The sequence below is a fragment of the Natrix helvetica genome (assembly GCF_964273705.1).
Source record: "Natrix helvetica genome assembly, chromosome: 2".
In the NCBI taxonomy this organism is placed as follows: Eukaryota; Metazoa; Chordata; class Lepidosauria; order Squamata; family Natricidae; genus Natrix; species Natrix helvetica.
In genome coordinates, this window is record NC_138552.1 from 82,562,162 (window position 1) to 82,587,673 (window position 25,512).

General features: G+C 38.2%; 1 protein-coding gene across 2 annotated transcripts in view; it reads right to left on the reverse strand.

The window, feature by feature from the left end:
* Nucleotides 1–25,512, reverse strand: part of BNC2 (basonuclin zinc finger protein 2) — a 444,437-nt gene that overhangs the window by 138,433 nt on the left and 280,492 nt on the right. For both annotated transcript variants that reach the window (XM_081940176.1, XM_081940177.1), the window contains exon 2: nucleotides 13,786–13,888. In XM_081940176.1, coding sequence (XP_081796302.1) covers nucleotides 13,786–13,888 — 103 coding nt within the window. The remainder of the gene's footprint in view (nucleotides 1–13,785; nucleotides 13,889–25,512) is intronic.

The window sequence follows — 25,512 nt, forward strand, 5'->3', positions numbered from 1 at the left end:
ATCTGTAAACATAGAAACCTTGGAAATAGAGGATCCATCAGGGTGCTCAATTTAGATTCTTCACAGAGAGGGAAGGGTAGTGCATGAGAGCAACAGACTAAGAATAGTGCAATCAGAGCCCCCAAAGGAAGATTAGCTTAACTTTTATCTTAATGTTAATGAAAAATGTTAAGCTTATTGTATTAAAAATGATTCCATTAAATGAACGAGTAAATCAAGCTGATAACGAATAAACTTTTATTAGGGGAAATAATAGAAAAAGATGGGGAGCGGACTAGATTTAGTTGACTTGATCTTCTGCAGTTACTTGGCTGAATGTTCAACACATTAACTGGTCTGTAAATTTTGCTACATGTTGTAAAGAGATATTAGACACCCCTAGAGTGGGAACACAGTACATTGTGGCATACTCTCTGTGCTTGGTTATTTACTTGCAATACAATAGAATACAATAGTAGAGTTGGAAGGGACCTTGGAGGTCTTCTAGTCCAACCCCCTGCCTAGGCAGGAAACCCTATACCGTTTCAGACAGATGGCTATCCAACATCTTCTTAAAGACTTCCAGTGTTGGGGCATTCACAACTTCTGGAGGCAACTTGTTCTACTGATTAATTGTTCTAACTATCAGGAAATTTCTCCTCAGTTCTAAGTTGCTTCTCTCCTTGATTAGTTTCCACCCATTGCTTCTTGTTCTGCCCTCAAGTGCCTTGGAGAATAGTTTGACTCCCTCTTCTTTGTGGCAACCCCTGAGATATTGGAACACTGCTATCATGTCTCCCCTAGTCCTTCTTTTCATTAAACTAGACATACCCAGTTCCTGCAACTGTTCTTCATATGTTTTAGTCTCCAGTCCCCTAATCATCTTTGTTGCTCTTCTCTGCACTCTTTCTAGAGTCTCCATACTTTTCTACATCGTGGCGACCAAAACTGAATGCAGTATTCCAAGTGTGGCCTTACCAAGGCATTATAAAGTGGTATTAACACTTCACGTGATCTTGATTCTATCCCTTGCAGTTAGTTCAGTGATGGTATTTTGCTGGTTCTTACTGATTCTGGCAAGTTGGTAGGGGTGGAGGCTGGAGGCTCTGCCCACCCGCCCCAAACAATCACTCTCAGGGCACCAAGGACCCCACAGTTCAACTCTGAGCCACAAATATTCTCTTCTATTAGCACATATTGGTACATAAGTGTTGGCCAGAGTTCTGACCAGATTGCCTTCAAAAGGATGCCTGAAGCTAGGCTGAGGGCTTCATGGGATCCTAAATCTGAAGATTGCTCATCTGCCCCACATTTAGTGGAATCAAAAGAAATAGAGAAATCTATGGGAAACTACCAAAACTTTACTCTCTAATCTCTTGCTGTTTCTGTCCAATAAGTAGACTTAAAGTCAGACTGAAATGACACTGGAAAATGTTTCTTATCTAAAACTGGATGAAATTGAATTGAATTGAATTTTCCCAATGATATAAACAGGGTGCAACTGTGACTTTGGTGTGGATCAGGCCAATAGTTCATTTGCTTGTGATGCTGCTGCACTGTTCAGAAAATGCTTTCTTTTTTCTGTTTTGGTTTTTGGTTTGTTTTGGTTTTATTTCTTTTTCCATACTCAGTAGCACTGACCTGGGTTTAATCAAAGTGCTTATAAAACGCCAGTGTTAGCTGTATTTTTAAAAATCCTGCAACATGTTTCAGATTTTTTTCTCTCTTTTTTAAAACCTTTTAACAACTCCAGACCTAGGAAATGGTTTAGCCAATTTAAACCATTTTAAAAATAAATAAATCTTTCTCCAACCTGAAAAAAAACAAAAACCCCACCACCATGTGCCAAGTTTCAGCTGGACACAAATTAAAACGGTCTCGTTCTTTAAATCCTTTAAACACCAGAGAGTTGCTTGAGAAACAACCAATTCTTTTTTAAGAGCCACAGTTGTAAGGAAAGGCTGCCGTAAGCTATGTAATTGTTGGCTTGAACATTAAAAAGGACTGAGGCTGGATTACCACTACAGCATAAGGGTGCAGGGTCAAACTCAATAAGCCGTATTAACGCCAACAAAAATACTTATTGTGCTGCAAAAAAGAATCCTTTGATGAATCCATTCTTCACCTGACATGCTACATTTAGTATCTCTGAAGATAAAAAGGAAACAAACTCATATATTTTATAAAAAGATCTTCAATAAATTATTAGGAAAAGTTTCTTGGTTCTCAAAAGTGATGATGACGGTTTTTCCCAAAGCAGAGATGAGAGTGCGGGTTGGTAGGATTGGTGTGTGTGTGTGTGTGTGTGTGTGTGGTCTGGGAAAGACATGATAGCTGGCACCCTTTAATGCTGACAATTTGGTCATTAATGTACAGTGCCCTGTACAATTTTAAGCAGCACTCTTAATCAATATGCAAATAACATGCCCTATTTTCGTCCCTTTCATCTGAAACCAAAGGAACAGAAGCAATTCTGAATTGATCTCTAGAGGTGCAGATGGACTAGTTGAGGACTAATAAAAAGAGAAAATTCCAAGGAAGGCGACACGCTAGAGTAAAAAGTTGCTTTATAAAGGTAATAATGCCTCTGAGGAATCATGTTCACACGTGGCATGCTCTTGAATACAGGGCTATATTTGGCAATGGCAAAAAAAAATTGAACTGTCAGAGTCCCAGCTTAGCATAGTTTAGTGATATCTAGACTCTTGGTTACTACAATGGACACTCCATGGTGCAACCTATCTTTAAGTTGTCTACGCAGCTTCAGTTGGCCTAGAATATTGTTGATCATTAGTAGAAGATTACAATGATTTGATAAATTCAGATCATTAATTCTTAGCCTAAAAGAGTTTGGGATTATGACCATTCATGAACTATCTTGACCCAGACCAAACTGCTTACTTATCTCAGTTCTAACTCTTCATTGGAAATAAGACTGGCCAGGAAAACAATAGGGACTACTCAGGAAGTACTCTACAATTGTTCTAGAATATTTTGAGGTTCAGATGCTTTCAATTTTGATTGCCTGCTACTTTCCAAGGCAATATTTTCAATTATTTCTCCAACTAGTAGATATAGGGTGATTAAGAATTTGAAATTCAAAGACATTTTCCTTACTAGTTCTCATGCACCTCAGGGTGTGTGTGTGTGTGGAATCATCTTTTCATAAAAATAGTGGAATGTTTATTTGCACTTACCGACTACGGGTTCTATGCAGAATAGGGACTACTCGGGTATTCTACTGGTTTGGACCAGTTCACTCGAACCGGTAGCGGAAATTGTGGGCGGCCCCACCCACCTACGCTGGGCTCTATAGAATCCCATTTAGGCCATTTTTTTCACCAAAAGCGCATGCGCCAAAGGTTGTACGCATGCGCAGAGATGGTGTGTGCGAGTGAAGTGGAAGCACGCACTCACATTTGTGAACCGGTAGGGAATATAAGTGTATACCACCCCTGGTTCTATGCAAATATGCTACTTTTCACTGAACGTTCATCTCTGCAGCAGACTGATGCCTCCCTGCCTTTTAATGCCTCATAGTTGTACCTCAAAGAAGACATGATAAGGGGCATTTTCCCTTTGGGTTTTCCAGGTCTGACAATAGGAGCAGCCCAAGAGTCTTCATAACTATGAAAATATGTTTAACAGAAAATGGTGGAGGCAGCAGCATTGTCCCATCATATTATTTAATAAGATAAAGTGAATGCCCCAACACTGGAAGTCTTTAAGAAGATGTTGGATAGCCATTTGCCTGAAATGGTATAGGGTTTCCTGCCTAGGCAGGGGGTTGGACTAGAAGACCTCCAAGGTCCCTTCCAACTCTGCTATTGTATTGTATTAAATATATATAATGCTGTATTTTGGGGCTTTGGCAAAAGAGTGGTATAGAAGGAAGGAGGAGTTATCACAGTAGTTGCCCTGTGGTGGGAAGACTTGAGAAGATACTTACTTCCCTATTTTTCCTCAACTACAATTAGTTCTAGATATATTACAACAATTGAGCCCAACTTTTCAGTTGCTAAGCAAGACAGTTGTTAAACGTGTTTTGTCCCATTTTATGAACTTTTCTTGCTACAGTTGCTAAGAGAATCACTACAATTGTTAAGTTAGTAACACAGTTATTAAGTGAATGTAGCTTATATATATAGATATATGCCAGTTCTCAAGTGTCTGAATTTTGATCACTTGAACATCAGGTTCTTGCAATGGTGGTAAGTGTGCAATAGGGTTCTAAGACACTTTTTTCAGTGTCATTGTGAACGACACTGACATTTTTAGTGACCATTTTGAATGGTCACTAAACGAGCGGTTGTAAATTGAGGACTATCTGTAATATGCTTCAATTTATTCTTTCATCTAGCAGGGAAGTTTATGATTAATTCAAAATCCTTCTCTATGGAGATTGGTCTGTAGGAAGGCATAAAGAGAAATATAAATTTCTGCCTGTCTGTTTAATGTATAAATTTATATTTCTGACAGACAGGAACATAGAAGTATAGAGAGATATAAGTAGATAGGGATAGAGATAATGGAAAGATGGATAGATGTATGATATATATATGATAGGTAGATATATCTATTAATTCACTATACATTTTTACAGCATCAGACTTTAGAGTTTTTTTTTTAATCAGGCCTAAGTTCTTCCTACTCTTTTTAGAAATGGCCTTTTCTTGTGGATGTCTCTGGTAATGACATATCATTCAAATCATACTTCCCGTGCACCAATTCTTCAGACCACCTCATTGACGAAAAGCAATCAGTAGGCCTAACACAATCTTATTAATTTAAAAAATACAAAGAGAGGATGGACTCAGTAATTCAGTAAAATTTGCTATAATTCAGCAAATTAAAGAGTAAACATATTTTTAAGAGTTTGGAATAGTAACCAGCAGTGGTTCCTTATTTCAAAATCCAGGTATTCTAACTGCAAAGCTTTAATAAGCCATCAAGGAACAACCTCTAAAGATTTTGGAGAGCAGCTAAATGAGAAAACCTCAAGTTGCCTTGCCATTTCCTTAAGATATCAATTTATACACATATGTTTGGAATGTGTCTGTGCAAAATTTATCTGTATATATCACAAGTTTTGCTTCACCATGAAATGTAAACACTGTGATTGGATTTATTTAAAGAAGACCAAGAAATGTACACATGTTGGCAGGATGCTGTTCTCAAATGTAAATTTTTTGTTTATCACAAACTCATCTCCTGAATAGGAATTTTAAGCATCCAACCCAAGAAATGTATTAGGAACAGGTGTGTGTGTGTGTGTGTGTGTGTGTTCTTGTGCTGCCACAACCAGATCCATAGAAGCAGGGATCTACCACGCTAGACAAAACCCAAGGTGCAGACTATGCAGAGGAACTTCAGACACAGTCCAACACATTGTGGCAAGGTGCAGAATGCAGGCAGAAACAGCATACACTGAATGTCACAATCAAGTAGCTTTCAAAGTGTACAGGAATATCTGCCACATATATGGGCTACACCCTGCTGGGTCCAGATGGGACATTCTATAAAAGGATCTATGACAATTCGCCACGGCCAACTTGCCATAGCCAGCTGGCTATAGCCAATTCACCATGGCCAACTCACTGCAGGACAACTCACCATGGCAATCTTGCCACAGGACAACTCACTGCAGGACAAGAGTTACACTAATATCAAAGAAATAGTGGGATAGAATCATTAAAGAAAGGACGCAAAAGGTGGGACAGAATGAAATGTGAATGGCAAAAATTAAAATAATTTTTGCTTTATTTTAAATAATTGAATAGAATTGTCAAATTGTCCCACAACAAGTTGTCTCATGGTGAGTTGGCCATGATGAATTGTCCTGCACCAATGGTGAGTTGACTGTGACGAGTTGGCCACGGCAAGTTGGCTGCGGTGAGTTGGCTGCAGCAAGTTGCCCCATTCCCTCTATAGAAGGTCATGGAGAATAACACGACTAAGATCCCATGGGACATCCAGGTCCAGGCAATGAGGCATCACAACAGCATGTAATGATGTCAAATGACAATAATTACTGGACAATGCCCAGCCAGTCCCAGAGGAGGAATCAAGCAGGGAGTTAGCCTTGAACCACTGAGACAGACGAGGTTTAATCTTCAACTTATGAGCTAAACTTCCTGAAGGAAAATGAGGAGGAATTCTCTATCTAGATGTTTTGCAGGATGCATCACTTGGCAAGGAGTATTCTTCATGTAGGGCAAGGGACCCCATTGAAGTGGCATTGGTCTCACCTCTCCCAGGTTCATGTGGCAACTTAGACAATGAAGACCACATGGAAGAAGGAGGGGATTGTTGCAGGGAGTAGGGTGATGTTGGAAAATGCCCAGACAGGCAGGGAGGAGTAAACATGTTGGGAATTAGCCTAGAATCATTGTGTAGTTGCAAAAGATCCAGAAATTAACACCCTCTAAGCACCATGGGACATTATCTATCTGGTCCCAAGGAAAGTCAAGAAGTTTGAAGAGATTCCTGTATTATAGGTAGTACGGCAATAAAGTAACCAACTTGAACTCTTGATGTGTTGATCTAATGCTTAGACCAGACAAAAACATAAGGCAGAAGGAGTTTGAGAAGTTAAAGAAGTACCAGAGCATGGAGGAACTAGACAGGATATGGAAAGTAAATGCCAAAGTGGATCCAGTGGTGGTAGAAACATCCCTGGAACAATATTAGACCTCTGCCCAAAAGACCTCCTTTGCTAGGGACAGCAAAGATATTGCGCAAAACCTTCAAACTTCCAGGTCTCTGCTAGAGGACCTGATATTGAAAAACACAGAGATCACTCATAGAGATGGGAAGGGAATCTTTTATATTATAAGAAGCAGACAAATATATTGATGATTCTTATCCCTAGTTATATGCCTTGAGACAGTATAAGAGCCACGGTGGCGCAGTGGTTAGAGTGCAGTACTGCAGGCTACGTCTGCTGTCTGCCTGCAATTTGGCAGTTGAAATCTCACCAGGCTCAAGGTTGACTCAGCTTTCCATCCTTTGGAGGTGAGTAAAATGAGGACTCAGATTGTTGGTGGCAATATGCTGACTCTGTAAATCACTTAGAGAGGGCTGTAAAGCACTGTAAAGCAGTATGTAAGTGCTATTGCTATTGCTAAATGCTATATTGGGAAAAGAAAGTGTTATTTCATACGTGACTGTGAGAATGGTTCTTTTTTTTTTCTTCAAACAAAATAGTTCAATGATTGAAGCAGAAACATACTTTATGACAATCCTTTATCTAGCCAAAAGATCTTCTCCCTGAAATAATTGTTTATTAATTTCCCCCTTCCTGCTAAGTTTATAGAATGATGAACCTCTATTCATGGTCTTTCTTTTTCCTAATACGTTTCTATTAGGTTACCGAAGTATAAAATACAAAGAGAAATTGTTAAAGGTAATAGAAAACTGAGGTAGGGGGTGTAAAAAGAAAAAAAAATGAAATAAAGAGGGAAAAAGAAATAAAAAGATACTGACTTCCAGCTTTCTTTAGCACAGTAGAAGATAACATTACAACCTCAACTTTTTACTTATACAGAACAGTATATACTAGCTATTTGTATTTCTTTTTCTATCTGTCTATCTATCTATTTATCTATCTTTCTTTCTTTCTCTTTTTTTTAAAATTTTACTCAATCCCCCTTCCTTTTTTGTATTTGATTTCATTTATTTTTATTTTTTTAAATTTGGACCCTCATTTTATACAAATGGGGCTGTCAGGAAATACCAATGAATAAACAGCAATCATTAGCTATTATTTTGATGTTCTATCATTTCTCTTTTTCAGGGTTGTTATAAGCTACCCACAGTTACTTAGGTGAGATGGGTGGTGTAAAAATTACAATAAATAAAATATTTACATTTTTCCAAAAGTGATGTTCTGCATAAACCCATAGGCATTCTCCCTTCAATATCACATACTGACTGCTCACTCTAGCTGAACCAAAGAACTTTCACAACTTCCCTCTTTCGGCTGTTCATTCATGTACAATTTCTATACCCTGTTCTTTGTGCAGTAGTAATCTTTCTCAAACATTTAGGTTTTTTTTTGGGGGGGGGAGCAAACAAAGTTCCAACTATATCCTCAAACACCATACAATAAAATACATGCCCTTTGGCGGCTGATCTCCGACCACTAGCAGTTATGAAGTAGGTATTCTTCCAGGAGGAGAAACATACCACAGCTCTGCAGGCTGCATAAGCTTACGTTAAACCTAAAGTTACAGAGCTTTTGTTCACTTTGGACTTAATTCTCTGTTTAAAGTTTTTTCTATTAGCAACAAGACAGCATTAGTTAGGTTATCAATGTTAGGTGGCAGATCATTAGTAACAAACAAGAGCATGCTAATTTGCCAACATCTAGGTTTCGCAGCACTAATGAGAGAATAAAGGTAATCCTCGACTTACAACCACAATTGAGTCCAAAATTTCTGTTGCTAAGTGAATAAGTTGTTAAATTCAATTTTGTGACTTTCCTTGCCACATTTGTTAAATGAATCACTGCAGAGGTTAAGTTAGTAACATGGTTGTGAAGTGAATCTGGCTTCTCCATTGACTTTGCTTATCAGAAGATTGTACAATAGAATAGAATAGAATAGAATAGAATGGAATGGAATGGAATGGAATAGCAGAGCTGGCAGGGACCTTTGAGGTTGTCTAGTCCAACCCCCTACCTAGGCAGGAATCCCTACACCACTTCAGACAATGATTGTCCAATCTCTTGTTAAAAACTTCCAGTGTTGGGGCATTCACAACTTCTGGAGGCAAGTTGTTCCATTGATTAATTGTTCTAACCATCAGGAAATTTCTCCTTAGTTCTAAGTTGCTTCTCTCCTTGATTAGTTTCTACCCATTGCTTTTTGTCCTACTCTCAGGTGCTTTGGAGAATAGCTTGAATCCCTCTTCTTTGTAAAAGGGGATCACATGACCCCAGGACACCGCAACTGTCATAAAAATGATTCCATTGCCAAGCATCTGAATTTTGATCACATGACTATGGGGATACTGCAAAGGTCGTAAATGTGAAAAAATGGCCATAAGTCACTTTTTTCAGTCCGTTGTAACTTCGAACGGTCACTAAAAAGAACTGCTGTACGTTAAGGACTACCTGTATTGCTATGTGTTCCTGAAGCATGAATTACCATGTCTTTTCTATGGGCACTGTCTTTAAAGCAGCATCTTTAAATGTTGACTTTCATCATGGATTAAATTCTATGGATCAGAATTAAATTCCATGGAATGCCACACGTCAGAAAAAGAATTTCTTTTTCTTTTTAACATTCTCTCAATTTGTCTTTGTTGTATCCTGTATAAACCAAGGGTCACCAAACTTTCAGACCTCAGGGACCACTAAATTCATAATTTTAAATCCTGTGAACCACTAATATGAATTAGTGATGGGATGGGGTCCTTCAGACACTTAGCTTGGCCGCCTGTTAGCGGAGAGAAGCTGTCCATTGGAGCTACAAATCTCAAATACAGCCAAGAATGAATGTTTGTCTTGTAGCCAGCCTGAGTGCTAAATTGGCCCCTGCAAACTCTCTCTTTCAAGGAGCATGGGCGAACATTTGTGTTCACTGAAGCGCGTTGCATCCTAGGGAGGAAAGGGCTGGAGCTACTAAAGCCAGGCTAAGTGCCTGAAGGATCTAGTGGTGGGTTGCATGCGGTACTCCCCAGTACGGGCGTACGGAGCCTGCTTAAAGCACCGGATACCGTTCCGGTACAGTGGTATGGAGTGCCCACCTGCCCGAGCTCCTTACTGGTCTTTTAAGTCTTCAGCGCTTCCGTGCCCGGCGCATACAGCACCTGTGCGATGTTCTGCTGAGCAGCTGGAGCATCACGGAAACTCGCAGAGGTGTCAAGACGTATGCGCGCGCTGCACCCGTGTGGGCGCTGTAAGACCCGTTCCAACTGTACAGGTTGGAACAGGATCCAGAACCCACCACTGGAAGGATCCCATCCCATCAGCGTAATTGCTTTGGCAGTAATTGCTTTGGCAGGTCGCATCCAGCCCAGGGGCTATAGTTTGAGGATCCCTGATTTAGTGGAATATAAAAAAATGCAAAGATTTTTCTATAGACCACCAAAATTTTCTCATGGACCACCAGTGTCCATGGAACACCAGTTGGTGACCGCTGGTATAAACTGTTAAATTGCCTTGTTTATTTTACCTTCCTATATTAATTAATTGCTGGAAACTGATCAAAATATTTGTGAAAAATTTTTCCAAGATGTGCTGATTAACATGAAGGAGAACCTAAGTGAAGCCAACAATTAAAAATACATTTCGGAATGCTTAAACAGTAAAATTAAAATATTGTCCAATTTCCAAATAAAAATGTCCAGATCCAAACCAAGAATTGAGTATCATGTGTGCTCTTTCCTGGGTTTCCCCAATCTGATGCTGCTGACCAACCTGTCTGAGAATTCTGGAAGTTGTAGTCCAATATATCTTAATCCAGATAGCTACTGAATATTGCTAGTGGTTGGGGGCAGCACATTGTGAGAGTCAAAAAGTACCACTCGGAGGTTTAAAAAAAATCCCTCACTCTTTTTGCAAGAAACAGCCCAATTTTCTATCAGCACCTGTACCAAAAGAACAGCTGCAAGATTCTTCAGCATCATGAGTGTTTTCCTCATTGGCCAAGTGGGTTGCAGTGGATGCAGAAAAGAAGGGGGAATAGCCAGGGAAGAAAACTAGCAGTGCTGTCATCACTCATCCCACAAAAGTTTATAATTTCCCTTGAATTCTGATTGCATTGTCTCTACTGAGACCTCATTGCTCAATGTCCAATCTCTGCTGGGCTCACTATCACATCAGTTCTCTCTGCCAAATAAATGTTTTTTTAAGGAAACATATGCACACATTAATACTCTTTGCAAAGAAAACAAAGCCTTTAATCTGAGAAACAACAGAAAGGAGACAGCCATTGCCAACCCAATAAGACCTACAGAAGCACCAAGAAACAGTTGAAAGGGAAGTAACTTATAGGATATCCACACTGACAAATTCTGCTTCTTATTTGAAAGTTACATGATTTTTTCACTCGTTTTGCTTTTTAAAAGCAGACTGGAAAGTTGGTGAAGTGAGTACATGAACCTCCAAAAATGAATCACAGGATATAAACCATTTCTATAAGCACTGGATTTCAAGTGGATGAATGGTTTGCAATGGGGGGACAAATGGAACTTTATTTTCCTTTCCCACTCGAGTTAAGAAGATTCAAGAAAAACATCCTTCAGCTTGTGTGCTTCACACTGTAGACTATCGTGGATACTGTGGCCTTGTTATGAAAGTTGAAGAACTATCAATATTTTCACTCTATAATTGGAGAATGTATCACCTCCACTTGAATATCCAGACTTTGAAAGACACATTAGTACACCAAATTCCTTTCAGAAGCTGCTAGCTACATAAATATATGTATGCATTTTATTTTAAAGCAACACTCTAAAGAATACAAAGATTGTTATTGGGTAGAAATAGAGGTGATGTTCAGCAGATTCTGACCAGTTTTGGAGAACCGGTAGCGAACATTTTGAATAGTTTGGAGAACCAGTAAATACCACCTCCGGCTGGCCCCACCCCCATCTATTCTCTGGTTCCCGAGTCCCAACTGATCGGGGGGAAATGGGGATTTTGCAGTAACCTTCGCCTGGAGTGGAGTGGGAATGGGGATTTTACAGTATCCTTCCCCTACCATGCCCACCAAACCACGCATGTCCACCAAGCCACGCTCAAAGAACTGATAGTAAAATAATTTGAATCCCACCACTGGGTAGAAAAGTATAAGCTTTTTAATAATAGTTGTAGGAGAAGAAAAGGCAGAGCTTGGGGCTGGAGTCAAGAGAGGAATCAGACTGGAGTCATTCTGTTGCCACAAGTGACCCAAGTCCAGCCCCCTTTGAATTCCATTGACTCTCATCTAGTGCCAATTTGGTGCTGATCATTAGTTGAGTACATCCTCCTATTTAGGTGTGAGGAATAAAGCTTCTTAACTGCAATGTGTGGTCTTGATTCTTTGCACCTGGCAAATTTTCCCAAAGATACAATGCAGCCACCATAGACTTGGTAGACTTTTAATTACTTGCTCTCATTAGATTGCCATTCCAATTCATAGTTTTGTCACAATGTTTAGAACAAACAAAACATGTTTTTCTCTTCACCGACTTCAAGCCATGAGTAATAAAGTATCTTCTTTATACAAGTCTATAAATATTATTCAGAGTTTGGCTGTGCTTGACCCTGAAATTCTCAAGTATATTCTCAGCCACACCTTAGGATAAAAAGGAAGGGCAGTACCCAGCTCTGATGCTTGCTGCAGCTTGTTCTCTACATGCTAAACTATTAAATAGCCATTAACTATTAAAATGATGTCTGATCATATCTAATGTATGCAATTTATGAGTAATTCATGGAGCTAAAGAGCAAGTACGAAAGTCAGAAACAAAATCAGTGAAAGATGTTAATGATGACTATAACTGAAATACAGTTAATTTTTAAAATATTTGTTGGCTTAAGATCTGTTTCATGTGCACTTTATATTAACATTATTTACAACATGTTCTTACATTATGAATATGGTGAAAAACCTAATATTACTCTCTACAATCTTCATGCTAAGTGATGTCTTGGTTCTAAGTCAACCAATAGGAGAACAATTTTGGTCTCATTGCCAGACCTGAAGTTATGCTGAAACAGATCTATAAATTCTTTCCATAAAGCATATTCCGAATTGCAGGCCAGCCTCAAGCACTTGTCTGAAAAAGAAACACTAGCAAGTGCAAAGAGGAATTAAAAACTTAGAGACTGAAGACAGGTTTCTTCAGTAGTATTCAGTCTGCAACTCCTTTTAAGATAACTGGGAGCATGATTCTCAACCCATGTTCCTTTATTACAACTGCCATAATATTTTTAATAATCTTCTAGTCTTCTACTGTTATGTTCCATCAGTGCTGACAAAAATGCAAATCACGTGGGGAAAGACTGCTATGAGACTCAGATAATTTAACATAACTCAAGTATCTTAGCTGAGATGCTAAGGATACTAATCTCTCTACTATTTGTTAGAAGTGAAGATTCATTCTTTCAGATGTATACATAGCATAGGATATTTTACTACAGATAGTCCTTGCCTTAACAACTATTTGTTTATTGACCATTTGAAGTTTCAAACGCCTTGAAAAAAGTAACTTATGAACAGTACTCACACGTATGACCGTTGTATCAGCACTGCAATCATGTGATCATAATTCAGGCACTTGGCAACATGTACATGTACATGTACAACCAGCACATGTACAACCACTTGCAGCTTCTTTTGATCAGTTGACTGTGATTTGCAACATTTTTTTGCTGATTTCCAGCCAAAAGTTGGATTTGCTTAACAACTATGTGAGATTCATTTAACAATTGCCACAAAAATTGTTGTAAAATCACGTCCAACTTAACTTACAACCACAACGACTTACAATGGAAATTCCAGTTTCAATTGCGGTTGTAACTCAAGGGCTATCTGTATTTAGAATATTTAGGACTTGCTTATCTTGCATCAAAATGCTTCAATTATTGGAGGATAAACTTGTTTAGCACAATTTGATTTGGAATAACAGAATAATAGTTTTATTATTTTCAATAGATGATGAAGATTCTTTTTTTATATATTTAATCAATTACTATAAACTGCTTTGTTTCATGCAGGTCTTTCTAGATCAAAAGCAATGTACACATATGTCTAGAGTTGCAGACATGCACACAAACACATAATAAGAGAAACAAACAGCATTGTAGGTCCTTACCATGTGCCACCCAGCCATGTTTACATTGATCACAGGTTCTCAGGTTTATCTTCCCTGGTTGGAAACATTCACATGTGCAATTTACCAATGTGCAGCGTATTGCCTACAACAAAAAAGTAAAACCAACATACATAAAAATGTTACTTGAAGAAGAAGTAACTCTATAATTAGAACAATCAAAGTTCTTCATATACGTTATTTCAAAATGTATAACTCTTTAAATTATTTTTGAGGAAGGCCAAGCGTTGCAAATTTAGGAGTGACTGAAAAGATTTATGGCATCAAAACAACTGACTTTGAGGCAAGAATTGATCTGTAGATTTCCAAAATAATGGTTCATTCTTTGACACAATGTACCAGGTCTCAATGTATGCTTAACATATTGCATTTAATCTACAAAGGTACACATAGTGTAACAGCATTCATGTAACATAAAAGCTACACACTACCAGGCCATTTTTCTATTTCGACCTAACTACAGTATTAACATACCCCAGAAAACTCATTTTTCTGGCATGACCACAAACTGTTGTATCCCTATCTTTCCCAACCCATACCTGAGACAATCATAACTCACCCTTGGCCTGTTCCAGGATTAAGGAGACAGGTACAATCAGATCTACTTCACCAACCACATATCAATGGGAGAGCAACTATGTCTAGCAACTATTAGCCATTTTAGGCTGCTGTGGATATAGTGTTCCTCTACAGTATATCGACTGTATCCTGCTGAACTGTTCTGCTACCCAATCTTCTGGCAACACAAGGAATCTGTATCTTTCAAACTTGATTTCCCTCCTGTAACACTAAATCTATAAGCCAATCAGTGGTGAATTCAATTTTTTTTACTACCGGTTCTGTGGCCGTGGCTTGATGGGCTAGCAGGGGAAGGATACTACAAAATCTCCATTCCCTCCCCACTCCTGGGGGAAGGGAGAACAATAAGAACTATTAACCAGTAGAACAGCTTGCCTTCAGAAGTTGTGAATGCTCCAATACTGGAAGTTTTAAAGAGATTGGACAACTATTTGTCTGAAATGATGTAGGATCTCCTGCTTGAGCAGGGTTGGACTAGAAGACTTCCAAGATCCCTTTAAACTCTGTTTTTCTCTTATTCTAAGCATAATACAATGATGGAGGTATTGATGAAAACTAACTTAGGAGATCTACGCCAGGTTCAATTTGCCTCTATCGCTGCTTTATTTTACAAAGTATAACAGTTCACTTTTTGACAAAGTAAAAGAGCATTTCTTTAAAAATATTCCCGCTTCTTATAATGAAAAGTAAATAGGTAGGATTGAAACAAATCAGATAGGAAGAAGACATTACTTCAGAGGGAAAAGTTGTGTAATTTAAAAATATAGGAAGCAAATACATAAATAATAACCAATATATTCCTTAGGGCACTTTCTAAAGAATATTGAAGATGACCTGGGCCCTTTAAAGACTAGTAGTAAAAATGGGGTATGCATTTAGGCTTCATTTGCACACAGGTTTTTGAAATGAAGGAAATTAAATTCAACACTCACACATTAACAGTGTACTCTAAGTACTAAAAATGCCAGTAAATGATCATTCTGCCAATTTGAATGCAACCATTTATTATAGGAAGGTCAAAGGGAAAGAAGGAGAGAGAAGGAGCTTTTATCTGCAGTAATATATGTGAAATTCCTGAATGAGGCTTTAGCAATTTTTTTTTTAATAGCAAAACTCTATAGGAGTTACCATTGTTTCAGACTAGTGCTTCAGGATGCAATTAAATGCACACTTAAGGCATATCCACACTTCATATTTAAGCAGCCACTGTCCTAGGTGTATGCCAGTTTAATATACCAGGCTAAGAACATTATATCTGAACTGAAACATCCAGCAAACAGACTGCAGGGTATTCAGTTCAAACAGTACGCTACATTCTCCCATTGAAAACTCCCTACTGTTGTGCCCTCTCACCTTTCTGTCCAAACTAGCAAGTGCCAGTGACATTCCTTTCTATGGTAGATCCTCTTGGACATTTGTATAGGTAGTCCTCGACTTACGATCACAATTGAGCCCAAAATTTCTGTTGCTAAGTGAGACATTTGTTCAATGAGTTTTGCCCCATTTTGCAACTTTTCTTAACACAGTTGTTAAGTGACTCACTGCGGTTGTTAGATTCGTAACACTAAACTATCAGTAATTAGTAAATTGGGGTTGTTAAGTGAATCTGGCTTCCCCATTGACTTTGCTTATCGGAATTTTGCAAAAGATGATCACATGACTCAACCACCATAAATGTGAATGAATGACCAAGTGGCGGAATTTTGACCCTGTGATCATGGTGATGCTGTGAGTGTGAAAAACGGTACTAAATAACTTTTTTCAGTGCCGTTGTAACTTCAAATGGTCACTAAATGAACCAGAGGTGGGTTTCTGCTGGTTCAGTCCAGAGTGGGCGAACCGGTTGTGGTGGTGGTGGAAGACTCCGCCCTCCCGCTTTTGCGCATGCGGAGAAGCGTTGCACACATGCGCAGAAGCACTGCACGCATGCACGAGCGAACCTGTAGTAAAAAAAATGGAAACCCATCACTGAAATGAAGTATTGTAAGTTGTGAACCACCTGTACTTTTATATCTGTGCCTACATCTATGCATGTACTGGTATTTGTATGTGTGGTGCATTTATCACCCACCCAATAAAGTTAAATTGAATTTATAATACCGAAATAAAGTTTCAGAATTTCATGCACGCGGGTGCAACTACAGGAGTCCGTCTGTCCCCCCACTTTCTTGTTGCCTAATGCTCTCTAATATATTTTGGAGATATCTTTAACTTGAGTTCTTTATCTAGCACAATGGGTATAAATTTTCTTTGAAAATAGAAGGGTTTTGCCATACCAAATAGCCCTACGGGATTGTTTTTGTTAGGCATAGTTTCAGATTGTACTGTCATAGAGACCAATCTGATCCTGAACCTAACGACGGCAGCAAGATTGTTGGTGGTGGCGCAATACTGGAAGAAGGAAGAGTTGCCCACTATTCAAGAATGGACGTTAAAAGTAGTAAACTTAGCAGAGATGGCTAAAATTTCAGCATATCTGAAGGACCACTCAGATGAGAAGTACAAGCTGGATTGGAGAAGATGGATTGACTATATTCAAAACAAATACCGGATTAAAAAATTTCAGTTAGCTTTTGAATGAAGGCATAAAGAATGTTACAATTTATTCAAAGTTAGTTTAATAAAGGGGGAGTTAAAGCACAAGAATAGTAACATGTTAAAATTAGTTAGCTTATGTTAGCATATGGTTGTTATATGTCTATACCCTGTATTTTGCTCTGGGAAGTCAGGGGGAGGGAGGGTGGGAACAGGGAAGGGTAAGGGGGGTGATAATTGTAAAATTTATTAAAATGTTTAATTAAAAAAATAGCCCTATGGATTGTTTGAGAGCTGGGAGTAAAATTATCCTTATCTCAAGCGATTGGTAAAACAATGAAATATCTTCTGCTGAAAAGTAGCACAGGGAAAAGTAGGAAATGTGAGAGGAAGAGGGAGCAAGCAAAGGAAAAAAAACAAAGAAAAGGTTTCTACTGGAGTTTGAACCAGATAAGTTCTACTTACAAGGCAAATACTATAAACATTGTACTACTAGGGCATTCATGGTAAAGGGCTTTGGAGAACATGATAAATATTAACCCAGCTGAAGAGGTTCTCCTGCCTCTATGAAGCACCCAAGCGACTCGAGGCAACATAACATCGCTACCCATGAACTGTTGAAAAACATTTAGGGGCGCCAATCAAAAACTGAGTGGCCAAGAAGTACCGTATTTTTCGGACTATAAGATGCACCGGAGTATGTAAGATGCACCAAGATTTTGAAGAGGTAAATTAAAAAAAAAGTTTTTGCACTCTGCACACCTCTCAAACCCTCTGCACACTTTGTTTTTTTGCAAAAAAAGTGGGGGGGGGCATGCAGGCTTGTAGAGACCTCCCGGGGACTGAGAGGACCCAAAAACAAGCAAAAAATGGCCCATTTTTCACACTAAGCTGGCAGGAATAGCCAACACTCCAGAAGATAGGCTTAAGATACAAAACGATCTTGACAAACTTGAACATTGGGCACTATCTAATAAAATGAAATTCAATGGTGAAAAGAGTAAGGTTCTACATTTAGGCAATAAAAACCAAATGCACAGGTACAGTATAGGTGGTACCTTGTTCAATAATAGTAACTGTGAGAGGGATCCTAGTGGACAACCATTTAAATATGAGCCAGCAGTGTGCAGCAGCTGCCAAAAAAGCCAACACAGTTCTAGACTGCATAAATAGAAGGATAGAATCAAGCTCACGTGAACCATTAATACCACTTTATAATGCCTTGGTTAGGCCACACTTGGAATACTGCATTCAGTTTTGGTTGCCACGAGGACTAGGGGACACATGATAGCAGTGTTCCAATATCTCAGGGACTGCCACAAATAAGAGCGAATCAAGCTATTCTCTAAGGCACCTGAGGGTAGGACAAGAAGCAATGGGTGGAAACTAATCAAGGAGAGAAGCAACTTAGAGCTAAGGAGATATTTCTTGACAGTTATAACAATTAATCAGGGGAACAACTTAAATCCAGAAGTTGTGAATGCTCCAACGCTGAAGGTTTTTAAGAAGATGTTGGATAACCATTGTCTGAAGTGGTGTAGGGTTTCCTGCCTAGGCAGGGGGTTGGACTAGACAACCTCCAAGGTTCCTTCCAACTCTGTTATTCTATTCTATTCTATTCTATTTTAATGTAATCCATTACATTCTTGCATGTCAAATACAGTAGAATTATGTGCTTATTACCTATAAAATGTTATGACTTTGTCCTTATGACCTTCAATAAAATTTTAGAGAAGGGAATTGGGAGGGCAAGAAAAGACTTTGGAAGGGAAGGGGAGTAAAAAACATACCCCACTTGTTATCTCTCCTGCCGTCCACAAATAGTTGCTGTCTTGCTTTGGCAAAAAGACAACTGGGCAGCGCAAATAAGCTTTTACTTAGGGAGACAAATCACACTGAATATATAGAGATCAACTTCACATGAACATGCAAGAAATCAGATCATTTCCCAGGAAAAATTGCCAGGGTGTGTGAGCCATCTCTTCTGCTAACACTGAGAAAGAAATGTCACTTTGTTTTTCAAACAGCATCTCTCTGACTAAATTGGCGTGCACCCCATGTAAGAGGAAGAGAGCTGAACTTTCAAGAACTTAAGTTGGAAAATACAATAGCCTGCAGCGGGAAGGGTGTATTGTATGGAAAAACACCGTTCTTCTTCATGCAGAATACTTCACACAACCTTTTGACTCTTGCCCTTAGCCAGCATTCTCAGCCAAAGCTATCTAACAAATCAAAAATCTCTCTCTCTGTGTGTGTGTGAACAAGTAGAACGGGGATTATTTCCAAAAGAATTAATATAAACCATGCTTTATAAATTATTTCCTTTGCTCACTGGTCTCTAATAAAATCTTATCATCTCTTTCATTGCTTTTTTGAAAGTATCTCCTACCTTTTCCTCTACAGCTGTTGCTTTATATTATATTCTAAAAGGGCCTGTTGAAACAGTGTGTGTGTGTGTGTGTGTGTGTGAATCTTGCTCTATTGCACTTGACATTTAAGTGTTCCAACCAATGACAACTGACCAATTGTTCATTAGTGAGGTTGTAAAACACTGTTGTACCTATCAATGATTAAAGGAATTAGAAATATGAAATATAAGAGCACCCACAAAACTGCTGAATAGGCAAGAATAATATATGTGACTGTGGGTTACAAGATGAAGGGGGTGGGAGAATCTACCAAAAGGTCCTTCTGAGTATTCAATACATTATTGACTCAGTAATATATCAGATCTCTCCTAGTCGGTAATGCTGTCTCTCTCTCTAATATGTTCATTAATTAATGAACTCAGTAATTAATTGTACTGCAAAATGGCAAGAAAAAAAGTAGAGCTTTTTTTTTTGCTAACAAATGCTTTCCTTCACATTTCATTTCATTTTTTCATATTTTTAACAATATATGTTTAACAAGTCAAGAACATTTTATTAATTTGATGTTTGTATTCAGTAGGATATAGTATGGAATAAACTGAATTAATACTAGTGAATAAATAAAAATAATGAATAAACTTAATAATTTCACACATTTTACCAAATGTCATCTTTTTCACGGAAAGCTTTTATTTATTTATTTATTTTGGAGATAAGCAACTATAAGTTATAAGTAACCCAACAGATTGCATATCTACATATATTTTGAAAATCAAAGTGAAAAATAAACTTGCTGAGAACCCAAATTCCAAAGGAATTCCTTCTGCTGGGAACCTACAGCCTAGCTTTCTCAATGGTGGCATCCATCTGGTAGATGAATTTGCCCTTCCACGTAAAAACTAATCTCTTTAATTTCCATAAAGCAGTAAAATATTGATTTTAAGAAATTTAGGGCATGTTAGGATTTTTGTTTAGGGCATGCTAGGATTTTTTTTACATCTTCCTCCTTTGGTCAGTGCTACTTTAATATATACTACTTAGATGTTTTTAACTCTTGATGTCATGGTTGTATGTTGCTAAAAGCTGTTTGTAGTAAATCAGTATGGAAGGGTCAATAAAAATAAATATATTTCAAGCTGGGCTTTTAAGAAATAACTAAAAAAGAGGGGAGGAGTTAAAATTCACAAGATAAGTTTGACATGTATAGAGCAGGTATGTCAAACTCAAGGCCCAGGGGCCAGATCCGGCCCATGGGGTGCTTAGATCTGGCCTGCGGGGCTGCCCTGGAAACAGTGAAGGAGCAGCCTACAGTGCCTCTGCCAGCAAAGAAAGAGCTCAGGAGGGCCACAGGCATCCCTCCCCAGCTCAGTTTTCATTGGCAGAGGGTTATAGGAGGCTGTCGCAGCCAAAAATGGAGCTCTGGAGGCCATTTTCGCTGGCAAAGCGCTAGGGAATACCTAGACGCCCCCAACATGAGTGATGTCGAGTTGGCCATGCCTACACTGGACACACACACACACACACACACACACACACACACACGATCAAACACAACCCTGATGTGGCCCTCAATGAAATCAAGTTTGATACCCCTGGTATAGAGGTGTTTTTTTAAAAAAAATGATCAGAGTATAATTGTACATCCAGATTACACTGCACAATTTTTGTAAACAAGTAAATGCTACTGAGAGTAAAGAGACCTAGCACACTTCTAGCTAATTTTGAGTGAATCAGCTAGCTAAATGTATGTTACAAAATATATACAAACAGGGGAAAGCGATGTGTCTGTGCAGGTGATACGTAGTCAGACACCATATCAAATGTGAACAAATGCTTAAGTACACCTGAACATGAATCTGGATCATCCTTTAGATTATTAGACATAGAAAACAAATTTGATAATATTCTGAATTGTTACTACATTAAAAGAGAGCTGTCAAACAAATTGAGAACATTAGTTATTACTGTCCAGTGGCAGAGATATAAATTTCCTCTGAATAATAAATTGGCATTCATTTTGATAAAGTAAATGCAAAATCTCTTTTGCTGATAGAAAGGCAAAACAAATACTATAATTATTCAAGAAATTATTACAGTAGGGCTGTAGGAAGAGGAACAAAATTAAATCTTATGTAGGATGCCCTGGAAACATTTGACTCTACTATCTAAATAATCCACAAGTAGTTGGAACATCAAGTACATTTTCTAAATGGCAACCAGACATAGTATTTCCTGCATTTCCATTAATATTATAAATGTCTTGAAGGAACCTTTATAATAACATTTAAGATGTCCTAATTCCATTCAGCTTCACCTTCATGCAAAACATATCATGGAGTCACTTTTCTTTTAAAAGCCTATTTCTACTAAAATTGTGCTTAAAGAGAAGAAATCATCCTAAAAATAAAGCACTTGATTTTATTGAGCACCAATATTTCCAGCACCACTTCTTAGCTATTTCCTCTTTATGCCTGCCTCTGGGTCTAATTCAAATGTATAAAAATGCTGCCTGATATCATATTACAATATGTTAGCATTAATGGTATAGTCTCTTTTCAATAACAGGGGCTGGATGTGTGCGGCGGCCTGAGAACCTATGAATCAGTCCTGTATTAATTGATTAAAATGCTAGTTCTGACAGAGAAAAGAATTGATGAATTGATACTGCGGTTGATGAAATTACTCTTGTTTGTACAACAGTTGGGGGGGGGGGAGATAAAAATTGATGAGCTGAACCTGATATTAATTGTTTGAAATGCAGCAGATAATAATGGAATCTTGTAACTGGAGATGAAGGTCATCTACTGCAATTCAGCTGCCTAATTTTAAGGCAGGTCAGCATCCCACAAAAACATAGGTTTCTACAGGTAAAATTGTGAGACATTTGTTCCCATGCATTAATGACAGCAGTGGGCAAAATCAAAACAAAGATCAGTGTAATACAGAGCAGGACAGCACTACAATTAAAATAGGAATAATTCACTTATGGAAATGTTCAGGAATGGATTGCAGATATGTTTATGATAGTTTTATAAGGAAGGGAGAAGTTTGGATCTAATACTCTACAAGACCTATTCAAACATTAAAAATTTGGTTTAAAATTTGACAAAATTGCACAAGTTAAACTAACATCTAACGTTAAACCTACCAATAACATATTGGCATTATAGCTGTCATACAGAATAGATATGCACATTGCTATAGACAGATGCTCTCTTGAAGCATAATCCATCACTCAGTCTTATCTACAAAGGAGGTAGGAGAGTTAGAAATAGTGCTTTTGCTTCTGGTGTTAGAAAGGCCTTTTCTTTTTGGGTAAGGGCATTAGACAAGAAGTCAATGGACATTTTGACCCTCTAATAACAGCGGTAGCTGTTACAATTGTGACGTTAAGAGGGAAACAGAATGGCTAACTATAGCAACTATGATAGTAAATGTTTGAGTGAAGACAGAAAGGGGTTTTGGCAAAAAAAAAAGTTTGGCGAGGAGTCTTGGCCTGTTTTTGAATTTCTGGGCACAAAGTGAATTAGCTGATACAAATCTCTCTTTTTTATGATGAAAATTGTCAATTGCATAATCAAATTTTCATAAAAGAAAAGAAATTTGTATGCAAGCCTTAGGCGCAGAAGACAAGTAGGTGACTTTGGGCCAGTCATTTAAAGAAGAAAGCAACTGGAAACCACTTATGAAACAGATGTCTAGAAAATTGTATAGAATTGTCCATGTAGTTGCTAGGAGTCAAGATTAGAAATTATGAAAAGAGACAAAGGGGCTTTTTCAGGAGGCTCAGAGCTGAAGAAGCTTCTTGGGTGAGAAGCGAAACATCTTCAAAGAAAAAGCAAGATGCCTCCTGAAAAAGCATCTTTGGGACAACCATGACTTGGATGACTGAGAATCTCTACAAACCTTTATGTAAACAACAGTACTTTATCAATATATATATATATATATATATATATATATATATATATATATATATGTATGTATGTATGTATGTATGTATGTATGTATGTATGTATGTATGTATATGTGTATATGTGTATATGTGTATATATGTATATATGTATATATGTATATATGTATATATGTATTTGTGTTACAACCCCTGGTATGCCCAAATATGGGAGGGAGCTCACTACTCCCCCTTTCTGTCCTTTGGCTCATTACAGAAGACCATCCAGGCAGAAAATCATATTTTTATTTTTAATGTTGCCTTTGCTATGTTTGTATTGTATATTTGGGCATACCAGGGGTTGTAACATAAATACATACCTACTTCCCTGGCTCAGCTGATAAGGAGGAGAGCCTGTGGCTTAGTGGCTAAGACACCTGCCTAAAATGTAATACAGTCCAGGTTCAAATCCCAGTAAGGGTATGGCTAGCTGCTGAGAGCTAAATACCTTGAAATGGATCCATACTAGTCTCCCTTTATTTATTTATCAGCACAAATACAACACACACATTGTACTGAAACTTCAAGTGGGGAAACAATGAAAAGATAACTGCAAAATGATACAGTAGTTCTCCTTTGAGTGAGAACAGTATTCCATACTATGAGCAGAAAATTAGTCTCTGTTACCCACATGTTGTTTTGCATTACAGAAATAGAAAAACTGGAACAAACAGTTCTCACTATTAAAAGATACCAAGATGCTGCTGGGTGTTTGGGCTGCAAGACTTCAGTGTTTGCAAAAGTACTCATGGCCAATCTAAACATGTCACTCCTGGCCAATAAGAAAGTAAAAACATCTCAAGTCATCTATTGGTCAGCAACTGAGTGATTCATCCTGTTGTACAGCCTCAAGTCAAAAGACAAAACCCTTCATCAAACCAATCAACAAATGCATATATTAACAAGCAAGTAAACTGCAAGCTTCTTATCCATCTATTATACCAATTTAGCATTCTAATTCCATATTTTGAACTCTTCATTGAGTTTTGTTTCTATAACGGCTTGCCTAGAATACGGGAGCTGGAAAATAGGTCATTCCAGTCGTTACTAGTTGTAACCGACAGATCGATGAGGTGTCAACTCTGCTACACCAGTGCATTGATAGAAACATGTGGAAATGCCCATAGATACGTAGTTTTGTTATTTTCTTCTTTTGTTTTTCTTAACTAAAGGGCCAATCACATGAAAGGATTTCAGCTTCCCTATTTAACACTGACATTCAATAAAGCCAATCCTGACAATATTTTCTTGCTTATCCTATCTTATTACATCATTATAAGCCTATTATGCAGGGGTAGGTTTCTGCGGTTCGGTGCATGTGTGATTTTGTGTGCATGCACTCGCTTCTCTCGAGTGCGCGTTCAGTTGCCTATAAATAGGTGTGAGCATGCTCAGAACATTTTAAAAGGTCCAAAAAAAGATGTTGCTGCGACCGGGAAACCGGTTAGGGGGCATGGCAAGCATGTCATCCCTTCCGGTTCAGAGATCCAGTTGTCATTTCCACTACCTGTTGCATCGAACCGTTGCGAACCAGTAGGTACCTACCTCTGCTATTATGTCTGCTAATGTATTGGTGACTAAAACTATCATGCTCACTTTCTGTTTTCATATGGCTTAATAAGTTGTTTTATTCAGCTTTAGAATATATACATGTATCATAAAAGTGATGGACCCACTCCGGAAATAGTCTCAACTGGGAGCATATTGCCCATGGAGAAGCCATTATTTTCATCTAGATCAGTGGTTCTCAACCTTCCCAATGTCGCGACCCTTTAATATAGTTTCTCATGTTGTGGTGACCCCCCCAATCATATAATTGGTGTCTCGGTTCCTAAGACCATCGAAAATGTGTGTTTTCCGATGGTCTTAGGTGACCCCTGTGAAAGGGTCGTTCGACCCCCAAAGGGGTCCCTACGCACAGGTTAAGAACCACTGATCTAGATTTTATTTTTAACAATGTTAAATTTCTAAAAGTGAATTAAAAGTGAAGTCTGTTGTATTCAGAAAATAGTATTCTGTCACTTATCATTCAGTCAAGCACCCTGGCTTTATTTTTATTTATTTAAGAAGAAAGAAAGAAAGAGAGAGAGAGAGAGAGAGGGAGGGAGGGAGGGAGGGAGGGAGGGAAGGAAGGAAGGAAGGAAGGAAGGAAAGAGGGAGGGAGGGAAGAATTTCATGACTGTTCAAACAAGTAAATGGTAATTGCCTCTATTTTTGCCAGTGCAAAAAACTAGGTCCACACAGTCAATTAATCTGATTAATATTTTTTTTAAT